The sequence below is a fragment of the Microcaecilia unicolor genome, chromosome 3, assembly GCF_901765095.1.
Source record: "Microcaecilia unicolor chromosome 3, aMicUni1.1, whole genome shotgun sequence".
In the NCBI taxonomy this organism is placed as follows: domain Eukaryota; kingdom Metazoa; phylum Chordata; class Amphibia; order Gymnophiona; family Siphonopidae; genus Microcaecilia; species Microcaecilia unicolor.
In genome coordinates, this window is record NC_044033.1 from 235,456,246 (window position 1) to 235,479,720 (window position 23,475).

The 23,475-nt window shown below is 42.7% G+C and overlaps 1 protein-coding gene across 1 annotated transcript in view; it reads right to left on the reverse strand.

Moving 5' to 3' along the window:
- Positions 1-227: 227 nt before the first annotated feature.
- The window catches only part of LOC115464448 (vomeronasal type-2 receptor 26-like), a 35,651-nt gene continuing 12,403 nt past the window's right edge, over positions 228-23,475 (reverse strand). Inside the window, exons 4-5 of the mRNA XM_030194827.1 lie at positions 4,412-4,538; positions 228-1,144 (exon numbers count right to left, since the gene is read on the reverse strand). Of these exons, the coding sequence (XP_030050687.1) occupies positions 249-1,144; positions 4,412-4,538 (1,023 nt within the window). The 3' untranslated portion in view covers positions 228-248. The remainder of the gene's footprint in view (positions 1,145-4,411; positions 4,539-23,475) is intronic.

The following is a 23,475-nucleotide window of genomic DNA, read 5'->3' on the forward strand; positions in this document are numbered from 1 at the left end:
TATATAATATATAACAATAAAAAGATATCACCAACAACTTCATTATTGACAACTATATCTACTTAATTTTATATTCAAACTGTGTATAATATCTAATTTTAGCTATAAAATAACATATATGAAATTTAGGATGGCCTCAACCAATGATCTAGTTTCTGGGTAAAAAAAAAGGACATTCAAGTTGGATTTGCCCAATAACTGATAACAATATTTAAATGAATCCATCCTTTACATAAATATTAATGATTCTAGTTTCTTGATAAGCATTTTCTGCTGTTTCTTTCTGGTCTCAGCAAAATAACATAGCATTTAGGGAAAAAGATACAGCCCAGAAGTCCAGCACTGGAGGCCAGGATAGCAAATATCTCCACTGCCACCATGTACTTGCCCTTGGTGCTCAGGTACGTTGGAATGAAGGAGACCCAGACATTGCAAAACACCAGCATGCTGAAGGTGATGTACTTGGCTTCATTGAACCTGTCAGGTAGATTTCTTGCTAGGAAAGCTACAATGAAGCTGAGACCAGCCAAAAATCCCAGATATCCCAGAACACAGTAAAATGCAACTAGCCACCCTTCATTGCATTCAGTTAGTATTGTTCCAATTTCTGATTTCATATTAAGATATGGGAATGGGGGAGCAGTGAACAACCAGACAACACACAGAACAGTTTGAATAAGAGAACAGGAAATGACTATAGAAAGTGAGACTCTGGAACTCATCCATTTCCGGAGCTTGCTTCCAGGCTTGGTGGCATGAAAGGCTGTGACCACAGTGATGGTTTTGGCCAATACTGAGGAGAGAGCAATGGAGAAACTGATCCCAAAGGCAGTCTGTCGGAGAATACAGGTCACTTTGTCAGGATGGCCGATGAAAACCAAGGAGCAGAGGAAGCAGAGCATGAGGGAGATGAGGAGAATGTAACTGAGTTCTCGGTTGTTTGCTTTCACTATGGGGGTGTCTCTGTAATGAATAAAAATCCTCAAGATGACAGTACTAATGAGAATTAAGAAAATGCAGATGATAGTCAAAATTATCCCCAAAGGTTCTTCATAGGTCAGGAAGGTTATCACTTTCGGGATGCAGGCATCTTTCTTCTGATTGGGCCATTGGTCCTCTGGGCATTTCATACAAGCATCCATATCTAAGAATGAAAAATATTGTTCAATTAGCTCACAAATGGCATCAGTTATAGGACAGTAGCTTTTCCTTATAATAAGGCTTGTTTCAAAATGACAGACAGTAGCAAACACTAAAGAGTAATGAGCTTACTGGAAATGAAATCATTTATTATCTTTTAGAAGAGCAAAAGCGGAGCAGACCCTCGTAGAAAATAAAAATATATTTATTTAATGCAGATACATAAAAACAGCGTACAATTTTCCTCTAGCCGCCCAACATGGCCATGTTTCTCCCTAACAAGAGCTGTGACAGGGGTTAACATAAAACTGTAAAATGAGTACTACTACTAATCATTTCTATAGCGCTACTAGATTTGGGTGGCTAAATGGCAGATGACGTTTAATGTGAGCAAGTGCAAGGTGATGCATGTGGGAAAAAAGAACCTGAATTATAGCTATGTCATGCAAGGTTCCACGTTAGGAGTTACGGACCAAGAAAGGGATCTGGGTGTCGTCGTCGATAATACGCTGAAACCTTCTGCTCAGTGTGCTGCTGCGGCTAGGAAAGCGAATAGAATGTTGGGTATTATTAGGAAAGGTATGGAAAACAGGTGTGAGGATGTTATAATGCCGTTGTATCGCTCAATGGTGGGACCACACCTTGAGTTTTGTGCTCAATTCTGTCGCCGCATCTCAAGAAAGATACAGTAGAATTGTAAAAGGTGCAGCGAAGGGCGACTAAAAGGATAGCGGGGATGGGACGACTTCCCTATGAAGAAAGACTAAGGAGGCTAGGGCTTTTCAGCTTGGAGAAGAGACGGCTGAGGGGAGACATGATAGAGGCATATAAAAAAAATGAGTGGAGTGGAACAGGTGGATGTAAAGCGTCTGTTCACGCTTTCCAAAAATACTAGGGGGCATGTGATGAAACTACAGTGTAGTAAATTTAAAACAAATTGGAGAAAATGTTTCTTCACCCAACACGTAATTAAACTCTGGAATTCGTTGCCGGAGAACGTGGTGAAGGCGGTTAGCTTAGCAGAGTTTAAAAAGGGGTTAGACGGTTTCCTAAAGAACAAGTTCATAAACCTCTACTAAATGGACTTGGGAAAAATCCACAATTCCAGGAATAACATGTATAGAATGTTTGTACGTTTGGGAAGCTTCCCAGGTGCCCTTAGCCTGGATTGGCCGCTGTCATGGACAGGATGCTGGGCTCGATGGACCCTTGGTCTTTTCCCAGTGTGGCATTACTTATGTACTTATGTATGTACTTATTTGCACAGTGCTATACACATATGCAGGTACTTTCTCTGTCCCTAGAGGGCTTACAATCTAAGTTTGTTTGTACCTGGGGCAATGGAGGGTTAAGTGACTTACCTAAGGTCACAAGAAGCTGCAGTGGGAATCAAACCCAGGTTATCAAGATCAAAGCCTGCTGCACTAACCTTTAGGCTACTCCTCTACAACATAAAAGGCCATCAGATAATATGATTTAAGAAACAGAACTACAACTTAATACACCCTCCCTCAAATTCTATAAAAGCATATTTTAGAGAATTCACTTAGATGTTTTTTTTTTCATGTGGAATTTTCACACACAATATATAGAATCTAGCCCTATATGTTTGGCCAGGGTCAAAGTTACCCTACTTCCTTCCTCTGTACTAAAAAAACAAAAACAAACTTTATTTTGTGTACAATGCAATACGTTTTATTGTTATTTGAATATTTTTACTGCTGTAATTGCCTACTGCTTATGTTTGATTTATTTTTACTGTACATCACCTTGAGTGAATTCCTTCAAAAAGGTGGTAAATAAATCCTAATTTTAAAAAATGCAAGTCACATTGTTCATGATATATTCTGCTTAAACATATACCAAAAAATGTGCAGACTTACTTCCAATGCTGCCTGTTCACTGCAAAATGCTAAAAAAAAAAAAAATCTCTGATTTGAAAACAGAAGGTGACATATGAAGGCCCACCTTCCAATTAGCTGAAATGCTACATTTTTGGAATTTTAAACCTGAAAATCGGCTACACACATAGCTATTTGTAATCTTTTTGTTATACCATTTAATTATTTATATTTTTTGCACTAACCAGACAGGGAAAACATTGGAACTACTCCTGACGAGTTTGTAACTTTGTTTTTTCTGTATTTCTGAATGAGGTGTTGTTGCCGATAAATGTGCTTATTCACTTACCTCGAGCTTTTGTATATTGCGCTGAGATTTCAGCACGTAAATTGAAGCGTAATCCATAACAATGAACATAATTTAACTAGCTAACAAGCTAATCAGCACTGATAGTTGAATATTGACAATTATCAGCACTAATTGGTATAAATTAGAATTTCCATTCACTACTGTCGAAGCGTGTTCTTTAACATGGTGCGCTTAAATTCTAAGTCACCTAGTTGAAATGTGGATGTGGTTATAGGTGTAGAATTAGCGGTTCATGGGCATTTCTATAATATATGCGTGCTGTTATAGAATACAGCCACTCGGATTTACACCAGGTTTTAGTTTGTGTAATTAACAGCGAATGAATTTAGTCGCATGGGCCAGCGCTTGGCGTATTCTATATACCGTGTGGAAATGTAAACCTATTCTTAAAATTTAGGCATTATTTAGAGAACACGCCTAGGTGTATTGTTTTCCCACATGGATTTTTTAGGCGCCACACATGGAATCTAGCCCTTAAGGTGTAGTTTTTTTGTTAAAGCATATTAGCTGATGGCCTTTTATGTATTCATTTTACAGTTTTATGTTAAGCCCTTGATGCAGTCCTTGTTAGGTCAAAACATGGCCATATTGGGCGGTTAGAAGAAAATTGAAGCTGTTTTAATTGAACAAAAATTATTTCATTTTTCAACATGGTTCTGCTCCTCTTTTGCTGTTCTGGATTTTGTAGACCGCTTGCCTGTTTGCTTTTTGGGATTATCTGTTATATGTACTTGCATCAGAATGGATGCTTTTAAAGGATTCCATATGTCTTATCCAGTCAGGGTGTGATTAGTTTTGCTAGCAGTATCCAGCTCATATTTTTGGATTAGACACAAGGTATTTCACTAGACCATGTGAAGACCCTTGTTACATAGAATATTGAGATTGCAATTTAGACATCCAGATCAGGATATACTCGGTTCTGGTGATGTTTTCAAAAAGGCAAGAGTGCGTGCATATTTGCTGCCCATGTTGGGTCTTCAAGAAAGGATGAATATGGGCCTAATAGTGACTAAACAGTGCCCATGAGTGTGGCACATTACAACATGAATTCACTCACCAGTTTGGTTGGAGACCTCTCCCTCTGGGCAGGGGATGCAGTCGTAGCAGCAGACGGGTTCTCCTTCCATGGTTAATTTCCTGAACCCAGAAGGACAACTTGGGCTGCATCTGGACTCTGGAGGTGTCTGATTATTGACAAAAAATCTGAATAATGTGACACAATACTGGATTATGACTTTGCAAATGTAGTGTTACCTTTCTGTCTAAACATGAACTGGTTTTCCCGTTTAGTTTTTGAGCTCATTACCAAGCTATTCGGTAGACCATGGAGGTCAGTATGAACTGTATTTTGAATGGAAATATAAACTGGGGAATGTCTTGAACATTGTTACTGTGCTGGCCACCCTTAAGTTTGAATAAAAGTATGAGAAAATACCGCTACTTTCTCAAAAAACTCTGAATTCTCCCTTTCCGTGTAAGATTTTTGCTATGAGAAAAGGACTTTTAGGTGATGTAGCCTACTTTTACACCTCTAAGACTGAACATTTACCTAATGGATACGCTCACCATTGGTTGCTTACTGTAAGTACTTTTGCTTTTTTAATCATTTAGCTAACACTTTTAACAGAGAGAGTTTCATTCAGGTATACTAGGTATTTTTTGTTTAAACTTGTTGCCTTGTCAAATAGATATATTTTGGCTATTTAAGGCATTATCAGGCTTATTTTCGAAAGAGAAGGACTCTCATCTTTTGATACAAATGGGAAGATGTGCGTCCTTCTCACAGGGTTGCCCAAATCGGCATAATCAAAAGCTGATTTTGGGCGTCCCCAACTGCTTTCCGTCTAGGGGACAACCAAAGCTCCTGGGAACGTGTCGGAAGATTAGCAAAGGCGGGACTTGGGCGTGCCTAACATACGGGCGTCCTCGACACATAATTAAAAAAAAAGGGCATCCCTGACGAGCACTTGGACGACTTTACCTGGTCATGTTTTTGTTACGACCAAGGCACAAAAAGGTGCCAGAACTAACCAGATGACCACCGGAGGGAATCAGGGATGACCTCCCCTTACTCCCCCATTGGTCACTAACCCCCTCCCACCTCAAAAAAAATTGTTTCAAAACATTTTGTGCCAGCCTCTATGCTAGCTTCAAATGTCATACTCAGGTCCATCGCAGCAGTATGCAGGTCCCTGGAGCAGTTTTAGTGGGTGCAGTGCACTTCAGGCAGGCGGACCCAGGCCCATCCCCCCTACTTGTTACACTTGTGGTGGTAAATGTGAGCCCTCCAAAACCCACCACAAACCTACTGTACCCACATCTAAGTGCCCCCTTCACCTGTAAGGGCTATGGTAGTGGTGTACATTTGTGGGTAGTGGGGTTTGGGGAGGTTGGGGGGCTCAGCACACAAGGGAAGGGAGCTATGTACCTGGGAGCAATTTCTAAAGATTACTGCAGTGCCCCCTAGGGTGCTCGCTTAGTGTCCTGGCATGTCAGGGAGATCTGTGCACTATGAATGCTGGCTCCTCCCATGACCAAACGCTCACCCTCCATTCAAGAGGTGTTGGTGCGTCGGTCTTAGGGCAGCCCGGTACCGCCTCCTCGACCTCTACAGATTCTGATGCTGATTCCTGTAACGACCCCGCAGCCTTGCTCAACAGCGGCTCTAGACGAGCGCATCTGAGCCCTTCTTCCAGGTCTCCTGGAGGGGTTGCTGCATCAGTCTGCTCTAGTGCTGGGGGTGCTTGCGCCCTCAGTACCATTGGTGGAAGTGGCAGCTAGCTCTATGCCTGTGGTGAGGTCGCGTTGGCTGCCACCCAGGTCGATTCCACGTCAACATCGATGGAGGGAACTTCATCGCTGCCGGCATGGGAGTCGACCTCTCAACATCGTCATCGAGGACATGGTTCCTCGGTGTCGAAACGGGCCCGGTTTAGGACTGCAGTTAAGGAACTCCTGTCCGACATAGATGAGGATGCCTTGTGGGATGAAGGGGAGGATCCCAGGTATTTCTCTTCTGAGGAGTCTTGTGGTCTTCCTTCTGATCCTACTCCTTCACTAGAAAGAAAGCTTTCTCCCCCGGAGAATCTTTCTTTCTCTTCATTTGTCCGGGAAATGTCTGTGGCCATTCCCTTCCCAGTGGTTTCTGAGGATGAACCCAGGACTGAGATGCTCGAAGTCCTGGACTATCCTTCGCCACCTAAGGAGTCATCCACGGTTCCTTTGCATAATGTGCTCAAGGAGACACTTATGCGGAACTGGATGAAACCATTAAGTAATCCCACCATTCCCAAGAAAGATGAGTCACAATATCGGATTCACGAAGAACCTGAGTTGATGAAGTCGCAGTCACCTCACGACTCTATGGTTGTGGATTCCACTCTCAAGAAAGCCAGGAGTTCTAGAGACTTTGCCTCGGCACCCCCAGGAAGAGAATCTAGAACCCTGGACTCTTTTGGGAGGAAGGTGTATCAGGCCTCTATGCTCGCGGCCAAAATTCAATCCTACCAGCTCTACACGAGCATTCACTTGAGGAACACAGTGAAGCAACTGGCGGACTTGGTTGATAAGCTCCCTCCGGAGCAGGCCAAGCCTTTTCAGGAGGTGGTCAGGCAGCAGAAGGCGTGTCGTAAATTGCTGTCCAGGGGTGCTTACGATACTTTTGATGTTGCATCCAGAATCACTGCCCAAGGTATAGTAATGCGCAGACTCTCATGGCTGCGTGCCTCTGACCTGGACAATCAAGTCCAGCAGCAGATTGCGGATGTCCCTTGCCGGGGGGATAACATTTTTGATGAGAAGGTCGAGCAAGTAGTTGATCAGATCACGCAGTGGTAAACCGCTATGGACAATCTCTCCCGCTGGGCGCCTTCTGCTTCTACCTCATCTGGTAGATGATTTTTCCGGGGAAGGAAGAATGCTCCCTATGTCTATAACAAGCGTAGGTACAATTCTCCTTCTTGACAGCCTTCTCAGGCTCATCCCCAGTGCACTCGTTCTCATCAACAGCATGCGCCAAGGCAGCCCCTGTGGCTCCCCAGCAAAAGCAAGGGATGGGCTTTTGACTGGCTCCAACTGAGCATAGCTGCTGTTCAAGTGTCTGTGCCGGATGACTTACCGGTCAAAGGGAGGTTAAAATTTTTTCACCAAAGGTGGCCTCTCATAACCTCCGATCGGTGGGTTCTTCAAATAGTCCGGTTAGGATACTCCCTCAATTTGATATCCAGGCCTCCAAATTGCCCACCGGGAGCTCAGTCTTTCAGCTCCGAGCACAGGCAGGTACTTGCTGAGGAACTCTCTGCCCTTCTCAAGGCCAATGCGGTCGAGCCCATTCCACCAAGGCAAGAAGGGCTGGGATTCTATTCCAGGTACTTCCTTGTGCAAAAGAAAATAGGGTGGATACGTCCCATCCTAGACCTAAGGGCCCTGAACAAATTCCTAGTCTGAGAAAAGTTCAGGATGGTTTCCCTGGGCACCCTTCTCCCCATGATTCAGGAAAACGATTGGCTATGCTCTCTGGACTTAAAGGATGCTTATACACACATCCCGATGCTTGCAGCTCACAGGAAGTATCTTCAATTCCACCTGGGAGCGCAGCACTTCCAGTATTGTGTGCTGCCCTTTGGTCTGGCGTCTGCGCCCAGGGTCTTCACAAAATGCCTGGCAGTAGTTGTAGCGTCGCTATGCAGACTGGGAGTACATATGTTCCCTTATCTCGACGATTGGCTGGTGAAGAACACCTCAGAGGCAGGGGCTCTACAGTCCATGCAGATGACTATTCAACTGCTGGAGCTACTCGGGTTTGTTATAAATAACCCCAAGTCCCATCTTTTCCCTGTTCAGCAACTGGAATTTATAGGAGCTCTGCTGGACTCACAGATGGCTCATGCCTATCTTCTCGAGGCAAGAGCAGACAATCTTCTGTCTATAGTTTCCATGGCCAGAGCGTCTCAGCGGATCACAGCTCGGCAGATGTTGAGACTTCTAGGCCATATAGAGGGGCATAATCGAACGTCGCCGGCCAAATAGATCGCCGGTGATCTATGTTGGCGGTGGCGCTACAGCTGGCCGGAACCATATTATCAAAAAAGATGGCCGACCATCTTTTTTTTCAATAATACGGTTTAGCCCGGCCAAATGCCGTGGAGTTCGCCGGGTTTGAGATGGCCGGGTTTGTTTTTCAGCGATAATGGAAAGTTATGTCGGCCATCTCAAACCCTGGCCAAATTCAAGGCATTTGGCCGTGGGAGGAGCCAGCATTTTTAGTGCACTGGCCCCCCTGACATGCCAGGACACCAACCAGCCACCCTAGGGGTCAGTGCTGTGGACTTCAGAAAAGCTCCCACGTGCATAGCTCCCTTACTTTGGGAGCTGAGCCCCCCCCCCCAACCCCCCCCCCCAAACCCACTACCTACAAATGTACTGCACCCATTAAAATTGCTCCAGGGACCTGCATACAGCCTCTAGGACTTATTGCTGCTGTATAACTTTGGCACACCAGTTCACACCTGAAGACTAATCTCTCTGAAAAAGTCCTTTTTTGAAAACCACGTTTACTCACAGTTAACTGCAGATCAGAAGTGTGCCCCAATGGCAAAGAGTCCCCTGGTACTAAGATTAGCAGTAGGTCAGAGCTGGCACAATGATGTACAATGCCGTCTTTCAGCACCATTCAAGGTAAGAACTATGTTCTCTAACGTGGGTAACACAGGAAAGGGAACTAAAACTGGCTTACAAAAATGGCCACTACCGCATGGACTACAACAGGAAACAAAACAGGGCACACTCTGACCCAGTTAGCAGGGGAGAAAAGCACCATGGGAGTAGAGCCCAGTACCCTACACCCACCACAATGCATTGCTAATGTGACTCTGCAGGGCACCTAACAGAAAAGGTGTCACACTCACCCGAGAGCCACATCGCAACCAGGGAAAGGCTGTCGGAGGATACAACACATTCTGCTGTCATGGAGGTGGGTACGACATTTGAGGCTGGCATACAGGCTGGCAAAAAAGGTTTTTAGTTTTATTTTTTTAGTTTGGAAGGGGATTGGTGACCACTGGGGGAGTATGGGGAGGTCATACCCCATTCCCTCCAGTGGTCATATGGTCAGTTGGGGCACCTTTTTGAGGCTTGTTCGTGAAAATAAAAGGACCAAGTAAAGCCGGCGAAATACTGCTTAACGCCGCTTTTTTTTTCCATTATTGGCGAAAGCCGGCCATCTGGTAGCCACGCCCATGCCCGCCCATGTCCCACCTTCACTAATCTACCAACATGCCCCCTTGAACTTTCGTCGGTGAAGCGACGGGAAAGCGGCGATGCTGTCAAAAATGCCGCTTTTGATTATACCGATTTCGTTGCTTTTAAGAAATCGCCGGCCATCTCCCGATTTGTGTCGGAAGATGGCCGGCGATCACTTTCGATTATAAGATGGATGGCCTCCACTGTTCATGTGACTCACATGGCGCATCTTTGTTGGATTATTTGTAGTAAATAATTAGCAGATTTTAGTACACACAGCTTCAGCTTTAGAAATGTTAATTTCTTTCTTCATCTCTCTCTCATTCACCCCTGAATAATTCACTGCTGAGTCACTTTAAAGTTGAAGTAACAAAACATCTGTTTACTCACAGTTTGCAGTTAGATTATAATCAGACAGGCTTATATTTACATATTATTATACATTTGTATTATCAGCTCCTTCCATGTGCTTAGATGGTAATGGATGCTCACACCACCATAGATCCTCTCAGGTTAGGAGAGATCATGAGCTCCATGTGCTCCATGTGCTGCATCTGCTGCATCTGCTGCATCTGACCCCCACAGGAAGTTACATAGCTGTGTGACCTCTCTAAGTAATTCACATCAGAGGTCACAGAGTAATCACAGAGAAATAATAGGTGACAGGCAATGCATGTAAAATACAATTACATTCCAACAAACCCCTTCTCATGCATAACTGTCATGCAATTATTTATTCATACAAAGTCCAAGCTTTATACGCAGATCCTCAAAATGTTCTCTGGGTAATGGTTTGGTCATGATGTCAGCTGTCATCTCACTGGTGTGACAATAGTATAGACTGATGACCCCTTCTTTCGCCAACTCTCGCACGTTGTGGTATTTCGTTGCGATGTGCTTGGTGCGTGACTGAACCTTGTCATTCTGTGACAGTCGGATGCAGCTCTGATTATCTTCCATTATCTGGATTGGTCTCTTTTCAGCTATTCCAAAATCCAGCAAAAGTTTTTCAATCCACATCAGTTCTCTGCACGCTTCCGATACGGCCACGTATTCAGCTTCTGTAGAAGACAAACTCACAATACTTTGTTTATGACTGGCCCATGAAATTTGTACATTTCCATACATAAACACATATCCACTTGTGGATTTATAATCAGAATGATCCCCTGCCCAATCTGAATCACAGTAACATATTAGTTTTGGATTACTATTGGCTGAAATCTTTAATTTACAATCAATGGTACCCTTTAAATACCTTACCATCCTTTTAACTGCAGTCCAATCTGATTTGGTAGGTGAGCTGACCCTTCTGCTCAAAATTCCTACTGCATTTGCTATATCAGCCCTGTATGTGGTAGCTAGATATAAAAGCTTACCTATGGCTGATCTATATTGGATGTTATCTGGTAAAGGTTCTCTTACTGTTTCATCCTTCAGAAAATCAGTGATCATGGGAGTGCTTACAACTTGGGCATCTTGCATACCTAAACTTTCAATAAGCTCATTTATTTTCTGCTTCTGGCTTAGAAGATAAGAACCATCATTTTGTTTCTCAATTTCTATACCAAGATAGTATGACACATTACCAAGTTCTTTTATCTCAACATTCTGGTTTAAACACTTTACAATGTCCTTGTACTCTTGCTCACTTTCGCTTGCAATGAGCAGATCATCAACAAAAGCTAAAATGTATGCATATTGTCCATTTGTGCACCTAGTGTACAAGCATTTATCTGCTTCACCTTGCTTAAATCCTAAATTTGTCAATATTTCATGCAATTTATCATTCCAACATTCTGCACTTTGCTTTAATCCACAAAGACCTTTGTTTAATTTACACACTAGCTGTCTTTGTTTTGTATTTATGAAACCTGTTGGTTGTTCCATGTACAAGTCTTCAGTTATATCTCCGTGAAGAAACGCTGTTTTCACATCAATGTGTTTGACTTGCATGCCTTTTGAGACTGCAATGCTCAGAAGTGTTCTTATTGTCGTGTGTTTCACTACAGGTGCAAACACTTCATCAAAATCTTCTCCATATTTTTGAAGATATCCCTTTGCCACTAATCTGGCTTTATACCTTTCCACTTTTCCTTGTGCATTCCTTTTTAACTTGAATACCCATTTGCATCCTATAGCTTTCTTTCCAGGAGGTAATTTTGTAAGAATCCAAGTATTATTTTTATCCAATGCATCAATTTCTTCTTGTGCAGCTTTATGCCATTCAGCAGCTTCTTCTGCTGACATTTTCTCAATCTCATCCCATGTTAAGGGCTCTTGAGCTTCTGCTGACTTTGTTAGGTAAGACAGTCTTGGGGGTGGAACACCTTTGTTTTCCCTGGATGAGCGTCTGACAACAGGTTGGTCTGACCTTTCTGCATCCTCTAAATCTGAGAGTCCTTCTCCAATTGATTCCCCTTCTCCAACTGTACTGTCTTCTTCAATGATCCTTTCTGTGTCTGTTTCCTCTGCCTGTTCCTCGTTAGATACAGGTGAGTTGCTTTCAGACATCTGCCTTGGTATGGCATTTATATACACTGGCATGTCTATTATGGTTCTAGTTTCATATTCTGGATGATAAGGCTCATCTGGGATAATCCAGCCTTTATCAACCCTTTTGTTTTCATCAAAATATGTAACATGTCTTATGCCAACAATGCCAGTTTTCAGATTCAAAATTCTATATCCTTTGTGTCCTGGAGCATAGCCAACTAAAATGCCCCTTTCTGTTGTGGAATCCAGCTTATGCCTTCTTTGCTTTGGTACATGAGCATATGCTGTACTTCCAAATGTTCTTATGTGTGACAGGTTTGGCTTCCTACCATGCCATGTCTCATGTGGTGTGCGCTCAGCGCCCTTAGTTGGCATTCTGTTTTGTAGGTACACTGCTGTGAGAATGGCTTCCCCCCATAGTCTTTTAGGGAGATTGCTATCTGACAGCATACATCTGGTCATTTCCACAATTGACCTAAATTTTCTCTCTGCAACAGAATTTTGCTCTGGTGTATAAGCTACTGTTGTGATATGCTGAATGCCTTCTTGTTCTAGAAATGTGCGCATGCTTTGTGAAGTGAACTCACCACCATTGTCGGTCTGAAGAACCTTTGGTTTTCTTTCAAATTTGTTGCTCACCATGGCTACGTATTTCTTCAGCATGTCTGTGACTTGACTTTTTTCTTTCAGCAAATAGGCCACACAGTATCTAGAGAAATCATCCAAGAATATTAGCACAAATCTGTTATTTCCCAATGATGGGATATTAAACGGTCCACATAAGTCACTGTGTATTAAGTCCAGTACTTTATTACTCCTATTTCCTGTGTATGCAGGAAATGAGGGTCTCACACCTTTTTGAGTAACACAGTCTATGCATTTCTCCATTTTACCAGCATCTGCACTTATCTGAATGCCAGTGGCTAGTTGCTTACTGTAAAGATCCTGGATCACCTTAGAATCACGATGTCCCAGGCGGCGGTGCCAGATTTCCAGACTACATTTACCATCATTCTTCCTTACTTGCGCCATATGTGAGGCTTCACCTGAAATGCTCAGTTTATAAACATCATTATGCATAAAAGCTTCAGCATACACTTCATCATTTTTAGAGATTGTGCACTTACTGTTTTCAAAATGAATCGCAAATCCCTTCTTATCTAATGTAGATACACTAAGCATATTGCAAACTGCTTGGGGAATATACAAGACATCACTTACAGGAATTTCTTTAACTTCATTAGACACTTTGCATTTTAAGAATCCAATTCCTTTTGCTTGGATCTTAGCAGTCCCTGCGTTTGCAGTTTTAAGAATACCTTCCTCTGGACACATTTCCTGAAAGAAATTCTTACAATTGGTTAAATGGCATGTGCTCCCCGAATCCAAAATCCAAGTACTTTCATTTGAATTATTATTTACCATAGTCAAAGATTTTTCTGCCATTAGAAAACCCTTGTGTTTATCTTTGTCCTTCATACATTTCCTGGTTTGAAAATTCTTTAGTTCCATTGGCTTAGGTGAGCTAGAGGGAGTGTTTTGTGTTTCCTTACACCATTTAGATACATGTCCCTCCTTTCCACATGAGTAGCAAATCAGCTTGCCCTTGGGTGGAGTTTTCCCATAGCTCCGCCTTCCTCTGTTCTTTGCCAAGAAATTTGTTTCATTTCTCTCTGACTGACTTTGAGAACACATCTCCTCAGAATCATTTATTATGCATTCCTGCCTTAGTTTTGATGTTGCCTGTTCAAAAGATTGCCCTTCAATGGCCTCATTTACAGACCTAAAAACATCAAACTTCTTTGATAGTGAGGTAAAAAGAAATGCTCTTTTCAATGCATCACACATGGGAATTCCAGAAAGTTCTAGCTTTTGAAATGAAGACATAAGATGCATAATGTGATCATTACATTTACTTTTATCCCTTAATTTGGTTTCATTCAACTCTGCCAACCAAATTGGTTGCTGCTTTGCATATGTAGTTGCATACATAGTTCTCAGTTTATATAAAATGTCCTTTGGTGTATCTTTTCCCTCCACTAATATGGCTTGTTTCTCTGAGAGAGCTTCCAAAAGCATGCACTTCACATAATAGTTTGCATTGTCCCATTCAGCCATATTTTCAGCTGTTCTGTCTTGGTCTAAGCATATATTTAATCCTTTTGCTCGAAGGAGACATATGAATCTTAATTCCCACTTCTGATAATTAAACTCAGTTAATTTAGGCACCTTGAGAGAGTAGAACAATAGTGAATTTCTTCCCTCAGCCATTTTCTTAGCCTTCTGTCTGCTGTGTGGGGGGAGAGAGAGACAGACTGAATCTTTCCTTTAAAACTTAAGAGAAAAATGTGGCTTTTTTTTCTGCCTGGTAATATTTCTCTTCTTTTTCAATTCCTGGACCCTGGGCCCATAACCCTTTTGTTGGATTATTTGTAGTAAATAATTAGCAGATTTTAGTACACACAGCTTCAGCTTTAGAAATGTTAATTTCTTTCTTCATCTCTCTCTCATTCACCCCTGAATAATTCACTGCTGAGTCACTTTAAAGTTGAAGTAACAAAACATCTGTTTACTCACAGTTTGCAGTTAGATTATAATCAGACAGGCTTATATTTACATATTATTATACATTTGTATTATCAGCTCCTTCCATGTGCTTAGATGGTAATGGATGCTCACACCACCATAGATCCTCTCAGGTTAGGAGAGATCATGAGCTCCATGTGCTCCATGTGCTGCATCTGCTGCATCTGCTGCATCTGACCCCCACAGGAAGTTACATAGCTGTGTGACCTCTCTAAGTAATTCACATCAGAGGTCACAGAGTAATCACAGAGAAATAATAGGTGACAGGCAATGCATGTAAAATACAATTACATTCCAACAATCTTCACATGAGATCAGCTCAATGGACCCTAGCTTCCCAGTGGTATCAAGCTGCAGGGGATCTAGAGGATGCAATCCAGCTGTCCACCGATTTTCACAATTCTCTTCATTGGTGGACAATTCGACCCAATTTGGTCTTGGTACGTCCCTTTCAAATTCCTCAGCCACAAAAAGTGCTGACAATGGATGCATCCCTCCTGGGGTGGTGAGCTCATGTCGATGGGCTTCACACTCAGGGAGTTTGGTCCCTCCAGGAAGGTCTTCAGATCAATCTTCTGGAGTTGCGAGCGGTCTGGAATGCTGTAAAGGCTTTCAGAGATCGGTTGTCCAATCAAATCATCCTAATTCAGACAATCAGGTTGCGATGTACTACATCAACAAGCAGGGGGGCACCGGATCTTGCCCCCTGTGTCGGGAAGCCATCCAGATGTGGCTTTGGGCTCGCCGTCATGGCATGTTTCTCCAAGCCACGTATCTGGCAGGCATAAACAACAGTCTGGCCGACAGGTTGAGCAGGATTATGCAACCTCACGAGTGGTCGCTAAACATGGGCGTTGTCCACAAGATCTTCCGAGAGTGGGGCACCCCCTCGGTGGATCTTTTTGCCACTCAGCTCAATCACAAGGTCCCTCAGTTCTGTTCCAGACTTCAGGCCCACGACAGACTAGCGTCGGACGCCTTCATTGGAGGATGGGCCTTCTGTATGTATATCCTCACATACCTCTGGTGGGGAAAACTTTGCTGAAACTCAAGCAAGACCGCGGAACCATGATTCTGATTGCTCCCTTCTGGCCGCGTCAGATTTGGTTCCCTCTTCTTCTGGAGTTATCCTCCAAAGAACCATGGAGATTGGAGTGTTTTCCAACCCTCATAACTCAAAACAAGGGGGTGCTTCTACATCCCAACCTCCAGTCTCTGGCTCTCACGGCCTAGATGTTGAGAGCATAGAATTCACTTCCTTGGGTCTTTCTGAGGGTGTCTCCCGGGTTTTGCTTGCTTCCAGGAAAGATTCCACGAAGCAGTGTTATGTTTTCAAATGGAGGAAGTTTGCCATCTGGTGTGATAGCAAGGCCCTAGATCCTCGCTCTTGTCCTACACAGACCCTGCTTGAATATCTTCTACATTTGTCAGAGTCTGGTCTCAAGACCAACTCCGTAAGGGTTCATCTTAGTGCAATTAGTGCTTTTCATTGTCGTGTAGAAGGTAAGCCTATCTCTAGACAGCCTTTAGTTGTTTGCTTCATGAGAGGTTTGCTTTTGTCAAAGCCCCCTGTCAAACATCCACCAGTGTCATGGGATATCCATGTCATTCTCACCCAGGTGATGAAGCCTCCTTTTGAGCCACTGAATTCCTGCCATCTGAAGTACTTGACCTGGAAGGTCATTTTCTTGGTGGCTATTACTTCAGCTCGTAGAGTCAGTGAGCTTCAAGCCTTGGTAGTGTATGTTCCTTATCTCAAGTTTCATCACAACAGAGTAGTCCTCCGCACGTACCCTAAGTTCTTGCCGAAGGTGGTGTCGGAGTTCCATCTGAACCAGCCAATTGTCTTGCCAACATTTTTTCCCTGTCCTCATACCCACCCTGCTGAACGTCAGTTGCACACCTTGGACTGCAAGAGAGCACTGGCCTTTTACATGGAGCAGACAAGCCCCTTCAGACAGTCCGCCCAAATGTTTGTTTCATTTGATCCCAACAGAAGGGGAGTCGCAGTCGGGAAACGCATCATTTCCAATTCGCTAGCAGATTGCATTTCCTTCACTTATGCCCAAGCTGGGCTGACTCTGCAGGGTCATGTCACGGCTCATAGTGTTAGAGCGATGGCAGCGTCGGTGGCTCACTTGAAGTCAGCCACTATAGAAGAGATTTGCAAGGTTGTGACGTGGTCATCCATCCACATATTCACATCTCACTACTGCCTTCAGCAGGATACCCGACGCGATAGTCGGTTTGGACAGTCGGTGCTGCAAAATCTGTTCGGGGTTTAGAATCCAACTCCACCCCCCTAGGCCCATTTTTATTTTGTTCCAGGCTGCACTCTCAGTTAGATGTTCTGGTTTTTAGGTCAATCCTTGTTATGTCTTCACCGTTGCTAGGCCCAATTGACCTTTCTTTGTTGTTTTGAGTGAGCCTGGGTGCTAGGGATACCCCAAGTGTGAGTACAGCAGACTGATTGTTCTCACAAACCCACCCACCTCCCCTTTGGAGTTGTTGTTTCTTGCTTTTGGATATAACTAAGTGGGGACACTCATGCGATGGGCGGGAAGACGGCCGCACATGCACGATGCATGCGCCCTGCGCACCAGAAGGCTCTGGCAAAACTTTGTTGATTTTTGCTTTGAAAAATTGCCGTTCCTGGGGCTGCCGTGGACATCGACCCAAGTGTGAGAACAATCAGCCTGCTGTCCTCGGAGAACTCCTGCTATAGATATGTATCTTCGCTATCTCTGCAACACAACCAAACTAAAGCTCGTAATGGGCACAACACAACTCTTCCGTTCTCCAATTCCCTAATGTGACTGTGCCACATGAACTTGATCTTACCACAACATCACCCTGTATTTGTTCACACCGGAGCCTGCAAAGGCCTCTCCGGTACTATGTAAGCCACATTGAGCCTACAAATAGGTGGGAAAATGTGGGATACAAATGTAACAAATAAATAAATAAGGTGTGCTAGCGTTTTTAGCGCATGCTAATGCTAGCGATACCTATATATATATATATATATATATATATATATATATATATATATATATATATATATAGTTAAAGTTAAAGTCTTACAGTTGCGCGATGACGATGACGACTCCAGTGTACACTCTAACAACTTTCTTTTGCTTATTCTACCTGTGGCAGTTAACCAATGAGATTTCAAATTTATCGCCCCTTTGTCACATGCCAATCGGCTTCCATATTCCGTGCGTGCGCTTATGCAGAGTCTTTCCTGCAGAGGAGCGGTCTTAAACCATTCATATAAGCGAATCTTGCACTTATCAGTGGTGCGCTATACTGAAGTTTGTCCCCATAGACATAGATGCGTGAAATTTGACTGGGATTGACACCATATTCTTTAGCAATAGATGCTTGACTTTGTTTGTTTTCTAATTTTTTAAGAACTTCTATTCATTCAGCCAGTGTTAAAGTCTTACAGTTGCGCGATGACGACGACGACGACGACTCCAGTGTACACTCTAACAACTTTCTTTTGCTTATTCTGCCAAAAACGGGACCGAAGTACGGCATGCAGTTAGAGCATGCGCTTATCTGACGTGCACTCTAACTGCATGCCATACTTCGGTCCCGTTTTTGGCAGAATAAGCAAAAGAAAGTTGTTAGAGTGTACACTGGAGTCGTCGTCGTCGTCGTCATCATCGCACAACTGTAAGACTTTAACACTGGCTGAACGAATAGAAGTTCTTAAAAAATTAGAAAACAAACAAAGTCAAGCATCTATTGCTAAAAAATATGGTGTCAATCCCAGTCAAATTTCACGCATCTTGAAGCAGAAAGATCAGCTTCTGGAAGACTGGCAAAGCAATACAAATCCACACAGGAAACGTAAACGGGCGGGAAAAGCTGAGGATGTAGAAGATGCTCTTCTTCGGTGGTTTTCTCAAGTCAGGAGCAGACAGTTTCCTGTCAGTGGTCCATTGCTTATGGAGAAAGCTAATCAGCCAGCTGAAAGTCTTGGATTAACTGAATTCAAAGCCACTGTTGGATGGTTGGAAAGATGGAAGGAGAGGAACAACATAAAATTCTAGAAACAGCATGGTGAAAAGCAAGACGCTGCTGACTTTGGTGCTGAAAATTGGGTTGTTTCAGTTCTTCCTACCATTTTGAATGAGTTTGCACCTCGTGACATTTTCAATGCTGACAAAACGGTCTCTACTGGCGAGCGAATCTTGATGGAACACTTGCATTCAAACAAGCCGAAAGTACAGGAAGTAAAACGTCAAAGAACCGACTGATGATCCTCCTTTGCTGCAATATGGATGTGAGTGAGAAGTTGGAACCACTCGTCATTGGAAAGAGCAAACATCCCCATTGCTTCAAGAATGTTAAGTGACTTCCTGTGTCATACAAGGCTAACGCAAATTCATAGGTGACTGGGGAAATTTGGAAGTAGTGGCTAAAGAAGTTAGACACTAGAATGCAGTCACAAAAGCGTCAGATTTTGTTGCTTTGTGATAATTGTGCTGCACACAGTAATGATGTCAGGCTGTCTAACATCAAGATGGTCTTCCTGCCACCAAACACTACTTCTCTGATCCAACCTATGGATCAGGTCATAATAGCCAATTTCAAAAAACATTATTGGGCTTTTGTGCTACGTCGTCTGATGAGCGTTATGGATGACCAGTCTGGCAAGGATAAACATGCTGTTGAACTGGCTCATAATCTATCACTGTTGGATTCCGTACATATGCAGAAAGAAGCCTGGAATCATGTTACACAGGCAACCATTGTGAACTGCTACAAACGGGCAAGCTTTGTTAAGGATATGGAGAGGGAAGAAACAGATGCAGCTGTTGCAAATGCATCAGTTGAACAGGCTATTGACATCCCAGCCGGTGTTACTGAAGAGGAGTTTCATCACTACGTAGCTGTTGATTACGATCTACAAACATCTGACGACAGCACTGATATCGAGATAAGTGCCTACAGGCAGGCAACGGCTGATGATGAAACAGATGATGAAATGAGCAGCGAGGCACATGGTGACGAAATTCAACAACCTCCTGTCACTTTTGCAAGAGCGCTGGAGAGTCTCAACACTGTGCGGGCCTATCTGGAGGCCACTGGATATCAGTGCTATGATAGTTTTTACTGTCTGGCAGATGTAGTCTATGGAACTCACAGACACAAGAGTGTACAGAGGACTATGACTGATTACTTCAAGTAAGCCTAACATCAGTTAACGGAGACTGTATACTGTACGTATAATAAATAGTACTGTACATATGTTTATCAGATGTCAAGCTTCTTTGGGTCACAATGGTTAAGTGCACGCTCCGGTTAACTGCATTAATTTCTTTGGTCCCAGACCCTTGCACTTAAGTGGATTGCACTGTGTATATATATATATATATATATATATATATATATATATGCTAAAAATGCTAATGTGTCAATAATGCAGCTTAGTAAACAGGGCCCTTAGTCTGTAGTGTATAATTTGGAGAGATAGGGCACATTATTTGAACAATACTGTGTAATATTTGAATAACATTGCAGACTATTGTACAATAGGCAAACTATTGATGACATTGAACTAGAAATGTTAAAAAAAAAATCAAAACCCTGAATAAGACAATAAATCTAGTAAACAATACAGTAGACTAAATGGAAATAAAAAAAATCAAAACCCTGAATAAAACAAAAAAAATCTAGTAAACCACACAGGAAATCAAAAATAAATATTTTTTACCTGCATATCTTTGTTGTAGGTGCATAAATTTAGTTGAATTTGAACCTGAAAGGTTAGGCTGCTTAGTTGAAAATAGGGGTCCTAGGTTCCAATATTTGGGTACCTAGTTGTGTTTGTTTTTAATCGTCTTTTCAACATTGTGATATGTTTTATAGCCAAAACTGGCAGTACTGTAGTGCCTATATTGAAAAGGGGGAAAAGTCTCAACTGTTGCGGCAACAACTCAAAAAAAAAATCAGTTGCACGCAAAAAAAGTCATCATCGACTGAAAACCCCCCGTAACTTTTTAATGTTTTAATTCTTTTTATTATTCTTAAATCTGTTCATGCATCATTTTCTCTTAAATCACAATTTTTATAGAGTGCACGAATACACTTATCTTATATGCTCCAGCTTGCGTATTGATTCCAACAGTCCTGTTTCGGTATTCTTCCTCAGGGAACCATACCGCAAGACATTCGTTGATAGCTAATGAAATCTCCAGCATGAAGCATTAGCTATCAACGAATGTCTTGCGATATGGTTCCCTGAGGAAGAATACCAAAATGGGACCGTTGGAATCATAGGCGGTCGGTGGCCCTAACTGTTTGGGGAGGCTAAAGGGGCGGGGTTAGGGGTGGGGCCAGGGGTGGAGCTTAAATCCATAATTGTCTGATAACACACAGAAAAAATAAATAAATAAAAATAAAAGTCACAATACCTTTTATTAAATTTAGATATTAGATATGTATATGTCAAAGAATAAAGTGGTTGCTCAAAGCATATACTAACCACAATCGCTCAACTGCAAAACACTATGCACAACTTTGTCCAAAAACACACTCAGAACCTTACTGTACCATAAATATTACACTGGGCAGAACCTAATACACCAATATACCACCCATACGGAAAATGCAGACCGTCAACAATATGAAACAAGGGATTATAATATCACAATTCTCATGTAGAGCCACAAAACACCCTAATTCATGTTTAATGTGGTTTTATTTCTTTGCAATCGTGTGTGTGTGTGTAGTCTTGGTATACTTAATGGATTGAACTGGGAAGTGAGAACCAGAAGTTCATCGATGCAATGGGGTAAAAAAAATGATGAGGACAAGCTGTCCTGGAAAAAAAAGGAAATAACTCTCATTGTTTGATGGGATACAAAATCTATTGTTTTCACATCACAGAGTTTGCGCTTTTTTTTTTTTAAGAGTTCAGCAGTAGAATTTCAAAGGCTAATGCTGATGGATAAGTTGCTGAGAGAGAAATCTATCTTAACACTTCATGGAAACAAATTATTATGCATGCCACTGAAAAACAATTGATATTTTTTAAATCAAAATGAGTGTTCCTCAGTTATATGCTATCAGTTAAGGGGCTTTCCCTAAAACCAAGTTCTTACATGATGCTCTCACCAGCTCTGCTCCTCTCAGTAAAACATGCATTGCTTAAGGCAGGACACAATCACACCAAGTAATTTTAGTGTTCATTTTGCTCATTTTAGAGAAACTGAACAGCTCAACTAAAGCAACTACTTCAGCAGTGAATATGCTGTAGGATGGAGAATGAATTCTGTATGGTGGAGAGAAAATCGATGCCTTTAGAAAGCATGAGCCTTTCTAGGATTCTTCCAAAGTTTATAATGGCTGCAGTTAAATTTTGGGAAACTTTCCCATGGGGACTGATCCAGTATTCCAGCAGGGGAGGAAATAAAGAAGGGGAGAGGAAGTACAGTGTCTACAGTTTTAATAGATGGTAGAGTTCTGAAGGTCAATTTTGACATAAACAAATACACTCTACTGCACTGTCCAAGATGTGTAGCTGGGCACAAGTGCTTTTCAGCTCCTCAAGGTTATTTTTTTTTATTCTGACAATGTCAACAAATATTTTCAAAGCCATGTCATACCAAGGACTGTAATATCTGCTTCAGGAATTGTAAAATCACAATCTCCCATTTTTCCCAGTAGGACTATATGTGTAGCATGAACTGAGAGCCCCTGGCTATGCAACACAGGCAGGGCTTAGCTATTGACTCACAAATGCTTCTCCAGATAGAAGGCAATTTGCAATCTGGCAACTGCAGGAGGCTAAGAGACTTCTCATCAGTGGCAGGCCATGCCCCTACTTTCTGTTCCAGAAATCACGGACCCTTCCTGCCTCCATCAATAAAATCTCACAAGCAATATATCCCTCCAAATCAAAGGCACAGAGACACTCACCGTGAGTCTCCCCTTACTTACTATCTGCCCCACGCCATGTTTAATTTGCCTCCGTCCACTCCTAGGCTGCGGCGGCCACGTCATTTCAAAGCCCGCCCTGCACGTCTCCATTCTTCCCTCGGGATGTGAGTTCGTTCCGCAGAGTCCCGCCCTCGAGGAAATGATGTCAGAGGGCGGGACTCCGTGGAACGAACTCACGTCCCGAGGGAAGAATAGAGACATGCAGGGTGGGCTTTGAAATGACGTGGCTGCCGCAGCCTGGGAGTGGACGGAGGTAAATTAAAGATGGCGCGGGGCAGATAGTAAGTAAGGGGAGACCTACGGCGCCGCTCGCCCACCCAGAAATGCAGACAAATGGGCGGGCGGCCGGCCAAAACCCCCACCGGACGCCTGACCCTTTACTGCTGCAGCTGGGGAGGCTTAGCCTCCCCAAGCCTCTTATACCGGGCGCCTATGGTTGGAATCAACAAGCAAGCTGGAGCATATAAGATAAGTGTATTTGTGCACGCTATAAAAAATTGTGATTTAAGAGAAAATGATGCATGAACAGATTTAAGAATAATAAAAAGAATTAAAACATTAGAAAGTTACGGGGGGTTTTCAGTCGATGATGACTTTTTTTGCGTGCAACTGATTTTTTTTTATTTGTTGCCGCAACAGTTGAGACTTTCCCCCCTTTTCAATATAGACACTACAGTACTGCCAGTTTCGGTTGTTGAGACATCAGTATTAGTGAGCAGTATTTTGTGATCTGTGTATGGTATTTTGACATGTTTTATAGCAACATACATAATGCCCTAGATTCTATAAAGGCCACCCGAAGTTGAGCAGTGTACTACAGTCAAATAAAAACAGGAGGAAAGA